Below are 17,795 nucleotides of genomic sequence, written 5' to 3' on the forward strand. Positions count from 1 at the left end.
ATTTCTACCTACTTACTTTGGCATTATCCAATTTCAGGAAAAAGTGTCAGGTGTTAAGAGGTCGATTTGTAAGGTTGCAGCATAGAATATTTATTCAAGTCTTTACACAAGAATCTGATCGACTAAAGTTCAACACAAATTGGCATCAGATAAGGGTCAATGGAATTCAGGAAGGGTTGGACTTCAGGGACTTGTGTGAAGAGAACAATTCTAAACTGATGATATGTTTAATTCCCCCCACCCCCAGCTTTGCCTGCTGTTCTACAGAAAGCTTTTGACAATTTAAATTGGTAAAACTGATTTATGCCTCACAGAAATAGTTATTGTTAATGGAGATAGTGAGATACAAAAAGAAACAAGACAAGCCCATTAGCCCTCCCCCTTTGCTTATTTGGTTCTTAAACTGTGAATAAAAATACAGAGCAAGATGAATAATGAATTTAAAAATTAAAAGAGACAAGTTGAGAGCTTTTGCAGATGATTGGGTGTTGGTTTTGGAAGATTCTTTAAAGGACACTGAATTATTAAGAAAACTAGAAGAATTTTATGTGTTAGCTGGTTTTAAGATTAATAAACAGAAGACAAAGATGATAATGAAAATATAAACATGCTAGATGAAACCAAACTGATCAACAAAATGGATTTCAAGATTGAGAAAAAGATAAAATATCTGAGTGTTAATTTGACAAAAATGAATTGTATGCCATTTCAAAATAATTTTGTCAAGACATGGATTGAACTCTAAAATAATATGCTAAACTGAAAAAATACAATTATCATGTGATTTAGTTCTATTGTAGTTTAGATCTATTATTGTAATTGGGGAGAATCTCTATGATTAAGATGCATGTTTTGCCTAGAATATTATTTTTATTTCAGACATCACAAGTTTAACAACTGATTTAAACAATGGCAGAAAGATATGTCTAAATTATATGGTAGGGGGAAAACTGTAAAATATAAGGCATTTTATGATGCCAAAGAATGATTAGTTTGGGGTTTATCTGATCTGAAATTATATTCTACAACTTCTATAGAGTGATCATATTGCCCCCAACAATCTGGGTTGTAATTTTACCGATTTCGAAAGGATGGAAGGCTGAATCAACCTTGAACCAGTCAGGATCAAACTACTGGCACTGGGCAGGGTTAGCCTGCAATACTGCATTCCAACCACTGTGCCAATGCTGAGAAAAAGAAGGTTATTGGAGATAGAAGGAAATGATTTGAGATTTGTGTGGGATGGATAGTTATTTATGCTATGATAAAGTTAATGGAGAATTTATCATAAAAAAATAAAGTTTTAATATTTTTACCTTTTTCCCAATGTACCAAAACAAAGCTTCAAGTAGTTTCATAAAATACCTGTCACTGCCTTCCAATTCTACTTGAAACTGCTTAATTATGATTTAGGAAAGATTTTAGAATTTCATGTCCAGAGCGTTAGGTATGAGGCAATTTATAAACAAATAAATTGTGAAATTATTTGCAGCTACACAGACATTTTTTGGTTCATAGAAATAAGATATTTTTTTCATATACACCTAAAAGGAATGTTCACATAGTATAGAAACTATTGTTTTACCTCCTCTTCCAGTCTCTCTTTCTGTTCAATAAGGTGCTCAATCTTCTGCTGTGATTGCTTCAGATCAAAGTCTAACATGGAACATTGCTTTTCAATCTGAACTATTCGATTTTCTGCCTTCTCTCTTGCTGCTCGTTCTTCCTTAACTTTTTTTTCAATTTCTATGAGGAAAAAGAAAGACAACAAAAATTAAACATAGGTAGCCCTCACTTACTGCATTTAGTACCAATGTGTCGCTAAGCCCAAGTCACAACATCACTTCATTTCTGGCTCAGTTGTTAAGCAAATAACTGTGGGTCATTAAGTGTGATGTCACTTCACTACAAATTGTGATTTTCTGCCAGCTTCCCAATTCACTTTGCTTGTTGGAAGCTGGCTGTGAAGTTCATAAATGGCAATCATGGACCACTCAATTGCAACTATCATAAATGTGCACTGATTACCAAGCGCCCAAATTATGATCATGTGGATTACAGGAAAGTAGCCATAACTTTGAAGACCTGTTGTAACATTTTCAGTGTCATCATAACTTTGAACAGTTGCTGAACAAGTGATTGCTAAGTGAGAACTACCTGTTAAAGTACATTAGAAAGCAAAAAAGAATGTATTCATACGATCTTCCAGATATCCTACTAAAAGATGAGAGAAAATATCAAGCATTTGGAGCAGCTATATTGATATCTAAAAATCTCCCTAGAATTGTTACCTGTAGTATAATGATATACCTAATGTATATAGATTACATATGCTGAGATGTCAATTGTTCTCTTTTGTTCATTACCAGCTTATTAACGATATAAGAAACAAAGACTGGTACCTAGATTTTTTCATAACTAAATAATAGAAAATAACTACCCCACATACCCCAGGTAGGCAGAAAAACATGACAAGAAAACCTTGTCAATATGATAGTACAAATCTTCTGTCTCTTTTACATCCTGAGAAGAATGTTCCCTTCTGAGTTTCTTTCTCTGTCCATTATATACATGTAGGGTATGTACTCTCTTAACCAATTATTCCATAGGCAGCATCTCTTCCCTCCATCTCCCAATGTCATTTACAACAAGCCACATTTCTGGTATTAGAGACTTTCTTTTATAATAGTAGATTAATATTCTGTAGAAATCTACTGAATTTCCAGAAGTATGATGAATCATACTGAAGGCTAGCTTGACACCCTGGTATCCCATTTCCTAAAGGAAATTTTCCAAAGGGTAACTTACAGCAAACCCCAAAGGTACACAGAGTAGATTGCTTAGTTTCTAATAGGGAATCACCAGAAAATCAAAGGTCTATAGGCTAGATAGGCAATTGGGGTGGGGGGGGGAGAGATCCCAAAAGAAGGTGGTGGCAAATTACTCTTAGATGGTTGCCAAGGAAACTAGACAGATTAGAAAGGAACATACAACCAATTATTTAAAGAGAGAACTATATAAAAGCTAATTACATATTAACCTTGCTTATTCTTTAAGAACTTACCATACATAGCAACAGATTTGGCCTCTTCTATTGACTGATGCTTGTCAGTTAACCGAACTTTGTTTATGTTATGTTCATTTATTTCTTGCTCTAAACGTTGTTGTACCGTTTTAAGTTTGTAGTTTAGATCTATTTCTAAGTTATTCTTCTCCTGCAAGATATTTTGTAGAAAATGGTATCAGATATACTAAATATGACAAGTATTCATGTTTTATACTTTTCAGTACCTTTCTTCTTCCTACATACCTTTTTGTTTGATGCACATCTACTAGGACCCTGAGTACCGTGTTTTCCCCAAAATAAGACCCATTCTTATATTTTGTGTCCAAAGGAGGCACCAGGTCTTATTTTCGCTGCAGCCTCCCATGCCCCAACCTGTTGCATCGCTGCTTGACTTCTTCAGCGGCCTCTTGCTGCTACTTGCAGCCTGGTGCCATTGCTTATGGCAGGAGCACTGGCCCGAAGCACTGTGTGGTCTCCTGCTGCAAGCAGCGGCACCGGCCCAAAGTGCCATGTGGCCTCCTGCCTTTGGGCTAATGCCACCACTCGTAGCAGGAGGCCCGTGTGGTGCTTCGTGCCAGTGTCAACACTCACATGAGCCACGTGGCCTCCTGCAGCAAGTGGCAACACTGGCCCAAAGCACTGCGCAGCCTCCTGCCACAAACGGCGGCACTGGCCCAAAGTGTTGCACAGCATCCTGCTGTGAGCTGCAGTACTGACCCAAAATGCCATGCAGCATCCTGCCGTGAGCAACAGCAACAGCGCAAAGTGCCACGTGCCTCCTGCCACAAGTGGCGGCACCAGCCCAAAACAAGCCATGTGGCCACAAGCAGCCACAGAAGAACTCGGGCATCGGCGGTCCTATCGGTAAAGTAAGTGGGTGTGGGGCGCATAGGACAGCTCCATCCCCCACCCTAGCTTTTTAGGCCTGTACCTCGCCTTATTTGGGGGGTAGGGTTTATATTAGGCCCACCCCCAAAAATCAAGCTAAGTCTTATTTTTGGGAAAACACAGTACGTATCAATAAAATGCCTGTAGGATATGGGCAATAATACACTAACTTTACAGTTTCTAAACCCTAGAATGCATAGAGTAAATGTGCTTGGAGTAAAATTATGTTTTGGTTTTACTTATGATATATTAACCAAAAAGGGACCAGGATTATCCTTCCTGTTACTACGAAGTATTGAATCTTAACAGATGTACATTTGTAATTCTAAAAATATGCAGATATATTTTTATTCTAAATACGCAGTGATTTATTCCAAGATACATAAGACCTTGTGCCTCATTACTTAGTTACCGTACCTTTTCAGAATGGTTAAGCATGTCTTGGGCCTGTTTTCTTTCTTCCTCTACTCGCTCAAGATTGTTTTTCACACCTTTGATTTCTTCTTGTAAAGATGTAATCCGAGCTATAGTATTAATTAAATATATTTTAACTGTTTCTATGACTCCATATGGACAAGAATGGTTTACATACATAAACTCCTCACATATATCAAAGATGATTCATTGAGAAAATAGATTATATTTAAAATGTTAGATCTATGTTTTCAACTTTCATTAAATTATTAATTAAACTGAAAATGTGTAAACATATATTTTCATATGGGTACACATATATGCAATTAAAATACTGAAAATGAAATTATGCAAGAAAGGCTAAGTGATCACATTTAATTAAAATAGCAGATGTGGAATATTCACATTTGCAATAAAAATGCTAGTCTTTATTGATTTGAAGTAATTACATTTATTGATACAAAAAGATTATGCCCACAAATTTCCCAATACATTTGTAGAGTGGCAAAAAAGATTACGCCCATAAATTTTCCAGCACATTTGTAGAGTAGCACAAATAAGTTTTTTTTATATAAAGACATTAAATGACCTATATATTCCTCAGAAAACTATTTTAACTCGCCATCTATTGTTCACCCTCAGTAAACAGTATTTATGAACAAGGAAGTTCCTTTTCATACTTAATATCTGCATTAATAAAATCATAGGATTTAATTCTATGATTTACGTCCTATTCAAAAGTAGATTTTCTTAACTATTAGTTCAAAATAAAGAGAAGCAAGAGTAGTTAAGTCAGGACAAGAGAGAAAGTATTTTATTCTTGCACTGCAGTCTGTGGTTATTATTTGTAGAAGTACCACTTTTATATTGTGGGATTCTAGGTAGTGTACAAAAATATAAAAGCTTTAGATAAATCAATTCTGCACATTTAAATTCCGAAATATATGAGCAGAAATGCTTCGAAGAAAGCTAAAGCTAGGTAACTTTTTTCAGCCAGAAACACATCTGAAATTGGGACAGTGGGCAGATTCATAATCTGGCTGACATGGAAAGACTCTTTAGAATCATAAACATATTTTATCTAGTTTTACTATACATATTTTAAGCTAGTTTCAAGGATGTTCTCTAACCTCCCATGAGGATCCACAAACATTTTTGTAACCAAATACAATGTAAGTGATGTAGTTTTACTGTGCATAATAGTAAGTGCTTTTATTTATTTATTTTAAAGTGAACATGGCCAAGATGTCCTCTGGAGGATACAATTTTGTCTTGTTGAAAAAATAACTATGTATAAATGAGCAAGAGCAATATCATTTTATGTTAAAATCAAGTACAGCTTTTCATATAGGGAGCTACAAAAAATAAATAGTACCATTTGCTTGAAATTTTTTCCCTAGATTTAAAACTTAATCCAAGAGTTCTTTGGGGAAATGGACTAGTCATTCCTTAAATTAAAATATTACTAGCATTTTTCTTTTCTTGCTCCAAGTTCCTATATGTCCTACAATTGATTTCTATACTTCTAGGCAGCCATAATATAGCCTAAAATCAAGTTGCAAATGTCCACGGCCACATAGTACTAATAGCATATATCTTTTCTTGCAGGTTTCCACAGGCACATTTGGATAGATTCTACATATATCCAAAGGCCAGACTGGATTCTTTGTTGTATGCTGCTGCATCCTAGCTTACTGCAACAATTCATATCTAATATCTGTAGCATAGGATGCATATAATTGTCATGCTGAATTCTTCTGCACAATAACAGCATTTATATTTTGTTTTTACTTTCAATCCTCAATCTTTTATGTTTTTAACCTTAACCCTAATTGTTCTATATTGTTATTTATGGCACTGTAAACTGCTCAGAGTCCCTTGATAGTGAGGTGGCATATAAATTTAATAAATAAATAAACATCTTATTTTACAGATATGAAAACAAAGAATCAGATCCTATTATTTGTCTATTATGCAAAAAAGTCCATGAAAATATGTTTAGGGAAATGGAACAGCTACTACAAATTCTTAGTTTTACATAAAGTATGCAGTCTTTACATTTATATAAGAGCATTTATATTTAATTTATCTTTCACCATTCATATACATAACTCAGCCCAAAATTGTTATTTATATTTCAAGATATCAGAAAAAAACTTTACATTTTATAATTACATTAGTGTAAAAATTATTACCTTGTAGCTCTCCAATAATTTCTGATCCATGACTCCTATCTCTTCGTTCTACTTCTAGTGCTCCTTGTAGCTGGAAACAATCCTTTTCCACCTGTAATTTTGTGTTTTCTAGAATTCTGCATCTTTCCTGCAACTCCCTATTTAATGATTCAAATTGACTTATTGACTTGCTCATTTCTGTATGACTTTTCCTTAGTCTTGCTGCAGTATCTGACTCTGTTCTCAGCAAATCATTGGCCTCTTCAAGCTGTGTAAGCAACAGGATTAGGAAAAAAAAATTAGAGGTTAGTCTAAAATGAGCATGACTCATATATACCCTAAAAAGGGAGAATTAGTTATAGTAAACTCAGAAAGTATTCAGACCCCCTTCACTTTTGTCAATTTTATTATGCTACAGCCGGATTCTACAGTTAAAATTCATTTCTCATTAATCTACACTCAGTACCCCGTAACGAAAAAATGAAAACAGAATTTTAGAAATGTCTGTACATTTATTAAAAAGTAAAAACTGAAATATCACATTGGTTTAAGTATTCAGGCCTTTCACTCAGTACTTTGTTGAAACACCTTTGGCAGCAATTACAGCCTCGAGTCTTTTTGGGCATGACGTGACAAGCTTTGCCCACCTGGATTGGGGAATTTTCTGCCATTCTTCCTTGCAAATCCTCTCAAGCTCAGTCAGGTTGGATGGCGACCGTCGGTGGACAGCCATTTTCAGATTCCTCCAGAGATGTTCACTAGGATTCAAATCAAGGCTCTGGCTGGGCCACTTTAGGACATTCACAGATCACTGTCATGTTGGAAAGTGAACTTTTGGCCCAGTCTGAGTTCCTGAGCACTGTGGAACAGGTTTTCCTCAACCCTGACCAGTCACTGCTGCTGAAAAATACCCCCACATGATGTTGTCACTACCATGTTTCACTGTTGGGATGATATTGGGCAGGTGATGAGCGGTGCCTGGTTTCCTCCAGACATAACGTTTAGAACATAACGCTTAGTTCAATCTCGGTTTCATCAGACCAGAGAATCTTTGTTCCTTACTGTCCTTCAGGTGCTTTTTTACAAACTCTAAGTGGGCTTTCATGTGTTTTGCACTGAGGCAAGGCTTCCCTCTGCCACAAAGCCCAGATCGCTGGAGGGCTGCAGTGATGGGTTCTCCTTTTGGAACTCTGTCCCATTTCCACACAGGAACTCTGGAGCTCATTCAGAGTAACCATCAGGTTTTTGGTCACCTCCCCCGATTGCTCAGTTTGACTGAGCGACTAGATCTTGGAAGAGTCCTGGTTGTGCCAAACTTCTTCCATTTGAGAATTATGGAGGCCACTGTGTTCTTAGGAACTTTCTATGCACAAATTTTACTCTCCCCCCTTGCAATAACCCTGTCTCTGAACATTTCAGGGCGTTCCTTTGACCTCATGGCTTTTGCTCTACTACAATATGCATTGTCAGCTGTGAGGTGCTCAATTTAATTTTCCATAGGCTGAAGTGTAGAAACATGTCAGCAACAATCAAGAAAAATGGAAGGCACCTGACCTAATTTTCAAGTATTGTAAAGAATCTGAATACTTATGCCAATGTGATATTTCAGTTTTTTCTTTTTAATAAATTTACAGACATTTCTAAAATTCTCTTTTCACTTTGTCATTATGGGGTTTTGAATGTAGATTAATGAGAAAAAAAGAATTTCAACAACTGTAGAATCAGGCTGCAGCATAACAAAATTGACAAAAGTGAAGGTGATCTGAAAACTTTCTGAATGCACTATATTTATTTGGCCATGTAAACATCAAGCAACTCAATATAACACATGGGACAAATTACAACCTTAGTAGAATAACAGAAGAACAAAATAGCAAAACAACTATTTAGGAATCATTAATCATTAAAATCATTAAAACAGTCATAACAAAGCAGTAACTTCATAAAACCCTAAGGTCCAGCATCTCATGGAAATAGAAACATATTAAGCTGATCAAGTCTGCCCTTTCAGGTTTTTAATTTTTATTTTGGCAGTCAATGGAGATGTATTTATTCCAAGCATGTTTAAACTCAGTTACTGATGACTGATCAACTACTTCTGCTGGAAATTGGTTACAAGCTTCCGCTATTGTTTCTAAATCTTTAGGGCTTTCATGAAGGGCAGCAGTATGTAACTCAGTTGGAATGAATATATTTATGAAACAAAATAGATACGCAAAATTGCTTACTTGCTTTTGCAGCTGTGTAATTTTTTCGTTTGTAATATGTGAGTGTTGACTAATTTTTTTTAAGTCTTCCAGCTGATCTTTTAATGTTGATACTAAAAGCAAAGAAAAACATTTTAAACATACATTTTTAAAAATATTTCTAGATAAATTGCAGAAACAAAACATTTAAAATCGAAACACTTCCCATTTTATTTAAAAATAACAATAACAACAGCAGCAACATTATCATTCATACTTTCTATTGATGATTGTGGCCTGAGGAAGGAACAGAAGATTGGGGACATAAAACATTAGTCCAAGGAATGGTGTCATCAACAAAAATTTGGATTCCTGGACCAGGACATATTATCTACTAAAGGGCTTTTGTAAAATATACACTTTACCTCACAAGGACTGAGAAGAATGTGTTTCAAAGACATCTTACTCAGGTCATCTGGCAGGTTTAAATTAACCATGGAGAGGTAAAAGACCAACATCCAGAACTACACTCAAAACAGTAAGCCATATAACAAGAAAGGAAGGGGGCCACAGAAATACATCAAAAGATAAGCAGGCAAACACTAAGACAGACAGTACTAAAGGGCTGAAATGACTGTAACCAAAGCTAAGTGAATGGAGAACATGAAATCCCAGTACCAGGGTAGAAGAGGAAGAGTATGTTGCAAATATGACATTGTTGATAGTCCCTGACTTACAACAGTTCATTTAGTGAATGTTTGAAGTTACAATGGCACTGAAAAAAGTAATACAACCATTTTTCACACTTACAACTGTTGTAGCATCCCCACAGTCAAAATTCAGACGCTTGGCAACTGGCCTGTACTCATGATGGTTGCAGTATCCTAGGGCTACGATGTTCCTTTGCGACCATTTGCCAAGCAAAGTCAATGGGGAAGTCAGATTCACTTTACAATTGTGTTACTAACTTAACATCTGCAGTGATACACTTAACAAGTGTAGCAAGAAAGGTCATAAACTGGGACAAAAGTCACTTAACAACTGTCTTGCTTAGTAACAGAAATTTTGGGCTCAATTGTGGTCATAAGTTGAGGACTAGCTGTGCTGATAAACCAAGTTTGTTCATGCCGAACAAAAATAAGGGGCGGATGCATAGTATATAAGCTTACACAATATAGAAATTTATGACAAGGAAAGAGTCCTACCATGGACAGGAGATTGGACTACAATACTTCCAAAGTCTCTTCTAGCACTATGATTGTATGAAAAGCTTTCTTACTGTAATAAACAAAACAGAAATACAGCTTACCTTCATTTTCTGCATTTCGACGTTTCTCATTCTCCTGTTCAGCTTTTCTTTGATATTCACTAATTCGGTGTTGCAAGAGCATCTTTTCCTTCTCTACTTGAGTAACTGTCGATTCCAAATTTTTTCTCTGATTTCCCTGTAAGTTGTAATATTTTAGCAGTAAAACTCTACTAGTAAGCATTCATCTGAATATAGAACTGCAATTATTTTAATCAAAAGAGTCCTACAATACAATACAGTGAAATACATTTGCTACTTTAAAATGTAACAAACTGATGTATAGGCAATTGAATATTAGTTTTTATAAAGATAACTGTGTGCACTCTGAAAATGTATCAGAAAAAGAGTTCTGGAGCGTGATTAGAAATTCACATGCTACAGTGAGTATCTTAAGCCTGAATAAGGCTTAAAAGACCCAATTTGTACCTTAAAATCCAGCAAAATCCACAAATGAAAAATTGGCTCTCACATTTTGGTGGCTGTGAGAATCACACCCAATATTCCACATTCCATATTCAACAGCCTTTCTTCTTTTTTTTCAGTACTAACCTAAATTACATTTTTTTAAATAAAGCATTTTTAAACCAGCATTTAGAAGACTTTTTAAACTAGTTATTTATCTTTAACATTTCCATACATACCGTATTTTTCGGACCATAAGACGCACTTTTCCCCTCCCAAAAGTGGGTGGAAAGAGGTGCGTCTTATGGTCCGAAGGTAAGCGAAAACACTTGTCTCCTGTTCAGTTAACGCAGTCCATCAGCTCCATTGGAGAGACGTGATTGAATGAAGACGTGGAATTCTCCGCCCCGCCCCTGTGATTGGTCGGCAGGGGAGGAAATATGGACGTGCCTGCCATGCCTTCTGACTGCCTCCCCCTCCCTGTGGGCACATATTTTCTTTCTTTTACCTCACTGCTAAAGAAATAGTTTTTGCTGAAATAAACCTCATAGGCGACTTGCCCCAGCAAAGCCGTGAGGAGTTGTCCCTGCAGGTTTCTCTGTGAAGTTTATTGGAAGTGATTTCCCATTTGCAAGATAAGACTGCTAATTGTTTGAAATTGCTTCGGCATCTTAGAAAACCTATCCAGGGAAAAGAAACTACCAGTACCTACCTTTCTTTCTTTCTTCTTTCTTTCTTTCTCTTTCTTTCTCTTTCTTCCTCCCTTTCTTTCTTCCTTCCTTCCCTTCCTTCCTTCCTTCTCCCTTCCTTCCTTCCTTTTCTTTCTCTCTCTCTCTCTTCCTTGCTCCCTCTATCCTCCCTCCCTCCTTTCTCTTTCTTCCTTCTCTTTCTTCCTTCCTTCCTTCTTTCTCTCTCTCTTTCTCTTCTCTTTCTTTCTTTCTTTCTATCTCTCTCTTCCTTCCTTCCTTCCTTCTCTCCCTCTCCCCCCTCCTTCCTTCCTAGTATACCGGTACTATTTGGTTGAAAATATTTTTTTTCTTGTTTTCCTGCTCTAAGAACTGGGTGTGTCTTATGGTCAGGTGCATCTTATGGTCCGAAAAATATGGTATATATAATAAAGAGCATTAAATATGTGACTAAAGGATAAAATTTTGATTATGGAGGATAAGAAGGAAGGTTGAATGTGCAAGCCTAGAAGAAATCAAGGCCCATTTTTGTTTTGATAGGTGGTCTAATTTAGGCCAGGCAATGGACTGGTAATGGTCTGCGGCCTGTTAGAAACCGGGCCACACAAGGGCAGGTGAGTGAGCAAAGCTTCATGTGTGCATGCATGAGATCTAGGTTGCTTATGAAACCACTGCCTTCCGCCCCCCAGTCCCCGGAAGAAGATTTTTCTTTCAAAAGCAGTCCTTAGTGCCAGAATAGTTGGGGGCCAATATATTAGCAATCTCTTCTCATCTATTCTAAGCATAATGTAAAACTGTGTTCATTTCTAAGAAATGATAACTGTGTGCAGTCTGAAAATGTATCAGAAAATTCACTTACCTCTTCATCTAGTTCCTTCATTATCTTGTCTAGTTTAATATTTGATGTTCTATAAAGAATATAAAAGCTGAATTTTATTGACTGCTTTTAAGACAAAATATTTCATATGTAGCTGATCAATACAGACAAAACATTAAATACATATCCAAACCATTAAAATTTTAATAACAAAAATGCTAATGCCACTAAAAAGTCTGTGCTATCATAACCAATTTTTTACAACATTGTGTTCAAAATTATTGCTCTTAAATAGATCTAAAGTCAGTAATTCCTATGGGAACAGGAAATGACAAAAATACAGTTTGTAGTTTCCCAAATTCCTCAATTCCAGTGGTGGAATTCAGCCAGTTTGGCAGAACTGATACCTAATTTTTTGTTGAGTTTGGTGAACCGGCTGAGTTCTTCTGCGGCCACTTGTGGCCCAATACCATGTGACGCATTGTGCCACTGCTGTTGCTCACTGAATGCTGCAAAGCTCATCGCGCTGATTGGCGCGATCGGCCTGATGCACTGTGCGGCCTCCTGCTGCGAGTGGCGGCACCAGTGCAATTGGCGTGATGCACTGCATGGCCTCCTGCCGTGAGCAACAGAACCAGCACAATTGGCCCAATGAGCTTCATGGCCTCCTGTTGCAACAGTGAAAAGATGGTTAAGGATAAATGACACAGCCGATGATGCTCAGATAAAAGAGAAGGACGCCAATCAAGAAGCAATATGGAAATATCTTAACATATTTTATAATATGTTAAATAACATATTTTTAATTAATATTTTAAAATTCTTTCTTATAACATAATCTAGTTTTGTGTACCTTTTATTGTTCTTATTTAAGTATTGTTCTTATTTATTTAAGCATGAAATAATAAACTACCTTTTGGTATATCATTTTTTTATAGTTAAAACAGTCATTAGGGCAGAGAACTGGTTGTTCAATTATTTGAATCCCACCACTGCTCACATCTGTTCCATGTTTGCTGATATACATGAACATGTTGAATGCTATTATCATACAAGTGATATTTAATAACAATTATGGTTGACATTCTGAAAAAAATGAAATATATTACCTAAATTTTTGTTCCATTTCATCTTTTAACTGCATTTCATTATGTAGCTGTTCTTCAAGCTGATAAATATTTTTTTGCAAAGATTCTAACTATAAGTAGAAAATACAAAATGGATTATAAAAGTTATACTTTTATAGAACTAGTTAAATATGCAAGGCATAACATTTGTGGAATGGTTTTCTGATGCCTGTATATTAAAAAGTCTTGGTAAAAGACAAACACGTCTAATTAATTTTCCAAACCACATTAGTATTGATCCTAATGAAAAGTAAAAAAAAGCCTCAAACCCTTGTCTTTAGAATATGTCAAAATAATGATTTTCTCTCCCCATCAGTACTCTTGAAAAAGAAAAAAGAATATGACGGTTTATTCTTTCTTCCCCAATCAGACAATTTATGGCCTTACCAGAACTGAGATTGGAGGGGGAAAAGGAACAAATTAAAGGGCTTGTGACTAAACAATAATAGTGTCCTTTACATATAAATAAGTCCACTTTACATTGTGTGTATCCATAAAGTATTTAAAAAAGCTATCCACCAATGCTGATAATGAGAATCACTTTTATTTTTATATTAACTATTTAAGATTTTATTCTTAAAAATTAAATATTCTTTTGTTTTGAGTAGACACTTATTTGAAAAATATTACTGGAAAAATTAATAAATGTTTAAATGATGTAGAATCTAGTAAAAATAAGAATCAGAAAATAAATATTTCTTAGACCCAGTTACTTCAGTGAATATTTGAAGTTTGGTGTCTTCAGTGCAGGAAAAGATAATGTTGCTACTGTGCCTTCCAGCACTATGTAGAGTGCATGAAACCTCTAAAACTGGTTGTATTTTAATACTCACAGAGAAACCATAGTTGGAAAAACAACCTCCTCACTTTTGAATTTTATTATTCACATATGGTTTGACGTTGATGCATTATTTAAAATTGTGTCTTTTAAATCAAGGGTCCCAAATTCCTGTTCCTATTTGGAACTGGGTTGTGGGAATAAGGAGTCAGTGTGCACGCACGCGCAGCTCAACTTGGGCAGCCTGGTTCCCCTCTCCTCCCCAGCCGGGCCGCCAAATTGCAAAGATTGGGACTGCTTTTAAATTCCATAATTTTTATTGTTTAAGAAACAGAAAGTGAACATGAGAACCTCTTATTACACTAATAGATTTGATAGCTGCCAAAGGAAATATTTTGAAATGAAAGTTGAGTTTTATTCATGGAGTCTACATTCTCCATCAGCAGAATACGGTTTTATAAATGGTTAGCAACAGTGGCTTATGTAAAAAACAAATCTGATTTTTAAAACAAAATGAATCTGGATTTCCAAGAGATTAAAATTAATATTTTCCACATTCAATAAAAAGTGAAAAAAAGTAAAACAATTTTATTTAAGGGCTCAGCAAGTGAGCATTTTACATCTCTTTCTATTTTAAGTATATTCCTAAAGTAATGTAGTGAAGCTCTTATTTTAGATGTGATTTCTGGAGCAACTAACATTAGGCTAAAATGGGTATTTTTCTCCAGCTAACACAATTAAATATGAACTCATTTATAGGTAATGCCAAAAATGAAATAAAATGTAGCATCAAAAGCAAATTCATTAACTTAAATTCTTTATTAATTAATAATTCTTCATTAAAAAGATGACAGAAGAATCAACTCCATATTAACTTTTTAAGAAGTCATTTTAATGCCCTTCATTGAGAATAAAATTGTCTTCTTTTGTCCCTGAAATAAAGATGCTAGGGATGCAAAACATCACATTTCAAATTTTTTTCTATTATTTATTTAAAATATATAAAACATAAAACAAAGTATGTGTTTTTCTTATTTTTAAAATATTCAATTATATTTTGGAACTGCAAAAATGGTATTAAAATGTTGCACTTAACTATTGTATATCCATTATGGAAAATATTACTTTAAGTCTTTAACCAACAGAGGCATCTATTTCAATTTATGGTACTTGTTAAAGAAAATGTATTTTAGTTTAGCTAAATTATAATACTTACGTAAAACTAAAAATATATACAATTTAAGTACACAATTTTAACATTTAAATGATTTTTGTTTTTATAGTTTAAGTTACATTATATAATTATATCTAATATAAAATATGTCATTTTTCAGGACGTAAACAAATTATAGAATAAATTTAACCAATGACAATTTTTTAAAATAAATAAATAAATAAATATACCAAGTTTTTATCTACGTTGGTGGTTGTTCTGTTGTCATTCGAATTAGCTGTGCAGGTAGATAAATACCTATAAACACAATTTTAGTAGTTTTAGAAAGACACAAAAAGAAATATAAATATTCTCAGAATAAAATTTTAATAATTTTTTTCCAAAGTTAAAAACCATATAATTCTATTTACTATGAGCCCAAGAAGATTCTATACTAGACAATTAACTATACAGAGATTGTCAGCAATCAATGAAAAATGTCTTACTACCCTATAGTTTAATTATATAAATCATAAAGTCTTCTTTGTGGCTGTGTGTATAAGTCCTGATCTTATTTTTTATTTTTATTATTTTTTGCCTCCAAAAGACACACCAGGTCTTATTTTCCGAGGGGGGGATGTCTTTTCCACTCACCACCAGCACAGACATTCCTACCCAGCCGGCCCACTTCTTCTGCGGCCTGCATTTCACAGTCAGGCCTTTCTGGAAGGCCTCTGCAGCCAAGAACCAAGCTATGGATTCAATTCTTGTTATACTGGTGAGGAGAGGCCTGGCTGCAAGGTAAGTGGGTGCGGGGTGTGTGGGGCAGCTCCACTCCCCCACCCCAGCTTGATTTTTAGATGTGTGCCTCGCCCCAAAACTAGGGTTTATTTTGGGGGTAGGGCTTATATTAGGCCCACTCCCAACAATCAAGCTAAGGCTTATTTTCAGGGTAGGTATTACTTTCGGGGAAACATATGTGTTGTTTCTCATACATTATTTATACTACAACTAGGCAACATACACTATGCAACATTCAAAAGAAAAAAGCTCTCTTCCATTGTTGTTTTTCAATTTATTTATTTATAATTTCTCTGTACTGTGCACTTTAAAATTTAAGCATTTTATATTAGTCATAATATAGTTGCTGCATAATTTCAGGAAAAATCCAGGTGCTTTAGAGTGCAGACATTGATGCATCTGTGCTCCAAAGTATCCTTCTGAAGTGAATCAGAGATCATTCTAGCACTATTAAACACATGCAACTTGATATTTCAAATAAGCAGACACCTTATTTTTTTTCTTTCCTTATTAGACTTTGTTGCATATACCAAACATAGTTTTGATCCCTGTAGGTAACTGCAATATATTACCTGAATATTTTGGCTTATTTAATTGAAAATACACACATAAAGCAAAATGTAGTCGTTACCAGAAACCAAAATAATCTCTACAAAATGGATGACAATCCTCTAAACTAAATACAGCTGCAATATGGCTATGTTTCCAATATCAATATGCTAACACAAGGCAGTTTTTAATTACTGCAATAATAATTTATATTTGTTATATTCCTTTTATAAGTTTACTCATGAGTTTTACCGACAAACCAATATATTAAATCTACATATACTTACTGATGATTACTATAATAAGTAAATCCTACAAAAGGTAGCTGGTTGCCAACAAAGGCTTTTGGTATAGGAAATGTTTCTTCTTCACCTTTGTCTTCCTCCAGATCATCAAAGTTACTAGTGTCAATATCACTACTTAAATCAGGCACAACAGGTGCTACGGCTACCCCAAAACCCCCCAAAAGAACAAAGATTATTAATTGTATAAAAATGTGTATATTATCAGGTATAAATGTAATGAAGCTGATATCAAAAAATGAAGTTGTTTTACAAGATCATACAATGCTGAAATTCTTTTTATATTTTGAGCAGCATGTGCATAAATCCCCCAGAAACTTAAAAGTTTCAAAAATTACGTAATAGGAAGAAGCAAACTATTTTTCAGTAGCTCTCAGCAAACTGCTGATCTGAGTGCCTTAATTCTGCAAAATATTTCTAATATTATAGATATTAGCTGGGACAGGAAAACTATTATAAACTGACTTATGAAAACAGTTACTTCCATATATAGTAGTGGTAATCTCTATAAAGCATAAAAGATTTTTACTACTGTTTTTTAATTATATAAAAGAGCAAAAATATATTATAGTTGTCACATATATTATTGTATAAAATAGTCACAATTACTCTTATTTTGTCCTGTTATCTCAAAATACTAAATGTTTCAATTATAATACTACAATGTACTTCATAACTTTGGGATAATAGCAAAACAAAGGGAAACCCAGAATGATTAAAAATTATTTTGCATTTATTATTAAATAGAAATCAAAACAATTTAATGACATTGATTTAATATTAACCACTAGGTTAGGTTAGAAACAGTTATCCTGAATCAAGTATTAAAGATTTATTCTATGTTTAATAAATAGAAGATATTTAGGTTGTGGTTTTTAAATACTTTTGTGTTTTATAGGGTTTGTTATGACAAGTGTACTTTTCTGTACATTTTGAAGAACTGCACAACCAATTTTACATGCCCAGCTCAGCTAGGTTTGTTTCCTCAATAGCAACCCAAAATCCCCCTTATCACAGTACCCCCAAGGTCTTTGAGGGAAATTGCGGTTCAAAAGGGAGATAATTAATTAATTATATTTGGAAATCATATTTAGAAACTGAAGAGAGAGGAAGACAAAGACTGTCAATAGAAAAAAGGTATG

The 17,795-nt window shown here is 34.7% G+C and overlaps 1 protein-coding gene across 4 annotated transcripts in view; it reads right to left on the reverse strand.

Annotated features, from left to right (window-relative positions):
* Nucleotides 1-17,795, reverse strand: part of ROCK1 (Rho associated coiled-coil containing protein kinase 1) — an 84,809-nt gene that overhangs the window by 37,889 nt on the left and 29,125 nt on the right. For all 4 annotated transcript variants that reach the window (XM_083360519.1, XM_083360520.1, XM_083360518.1 and 1 more), the window contains 10 exons: nucleotides 16,639-16,798; nucleotides 15,253-15,319; nucleotides 13,053-13,141; nucleotides 11,986-12,034; nucleotides 10,039-10,174; nucleotides 8,772-8,863; nucleotides 6,565-6,811; nucleotides 4,373-4,479; nucleotides 3,065-3,215; nucleotides 1,586-1,746 (listed from right to left, as the gene is read on the reverse strand). In XM_083360519.1, the coding sequence (XP_083216645.1) occupies nucleotides 1,586-1,746; nucleotides 3,065-3,215; nucleotides 4,373-4,479; nucleotides 6,565-6,811; nucleotides 8,772-8,863; nucleotides 10,039-10,174; nucleotides 11,986-12,034; nucleotides 13,053-13,141; nucleotides 15,253-15,319; nucleotides 16,639-16,798 (1,259 nt within the window). The remainder of the gene's footprint in view (nucleotides 1-1,585; nucleotides 1,747-3,064; nucleotides 3,216-4,372; nucleotides 4,480-6,564; nucleotides 6,812-8,771; nucleotides 8,864-10,038; nucleotides 10,175-11,985; nucleotides 12,035-13,052; nucleotides 13,142-15,252; nucleotides 15,320-16,638; nucleotides 16,799-17,795) is intronic.

The sequence above is a fragment of the Vipera ursinii genome (genome assembly GCF_947247035.1).
Source record: "Vipera ursinii genome assembly, chromosome: 3".
Classification (NCBI taxonomy): Eukaryota; Metazoa; Chordata; class Lepidosauria; order Squamata; family Viperidae; genus Vipera; species Vipera ursinii.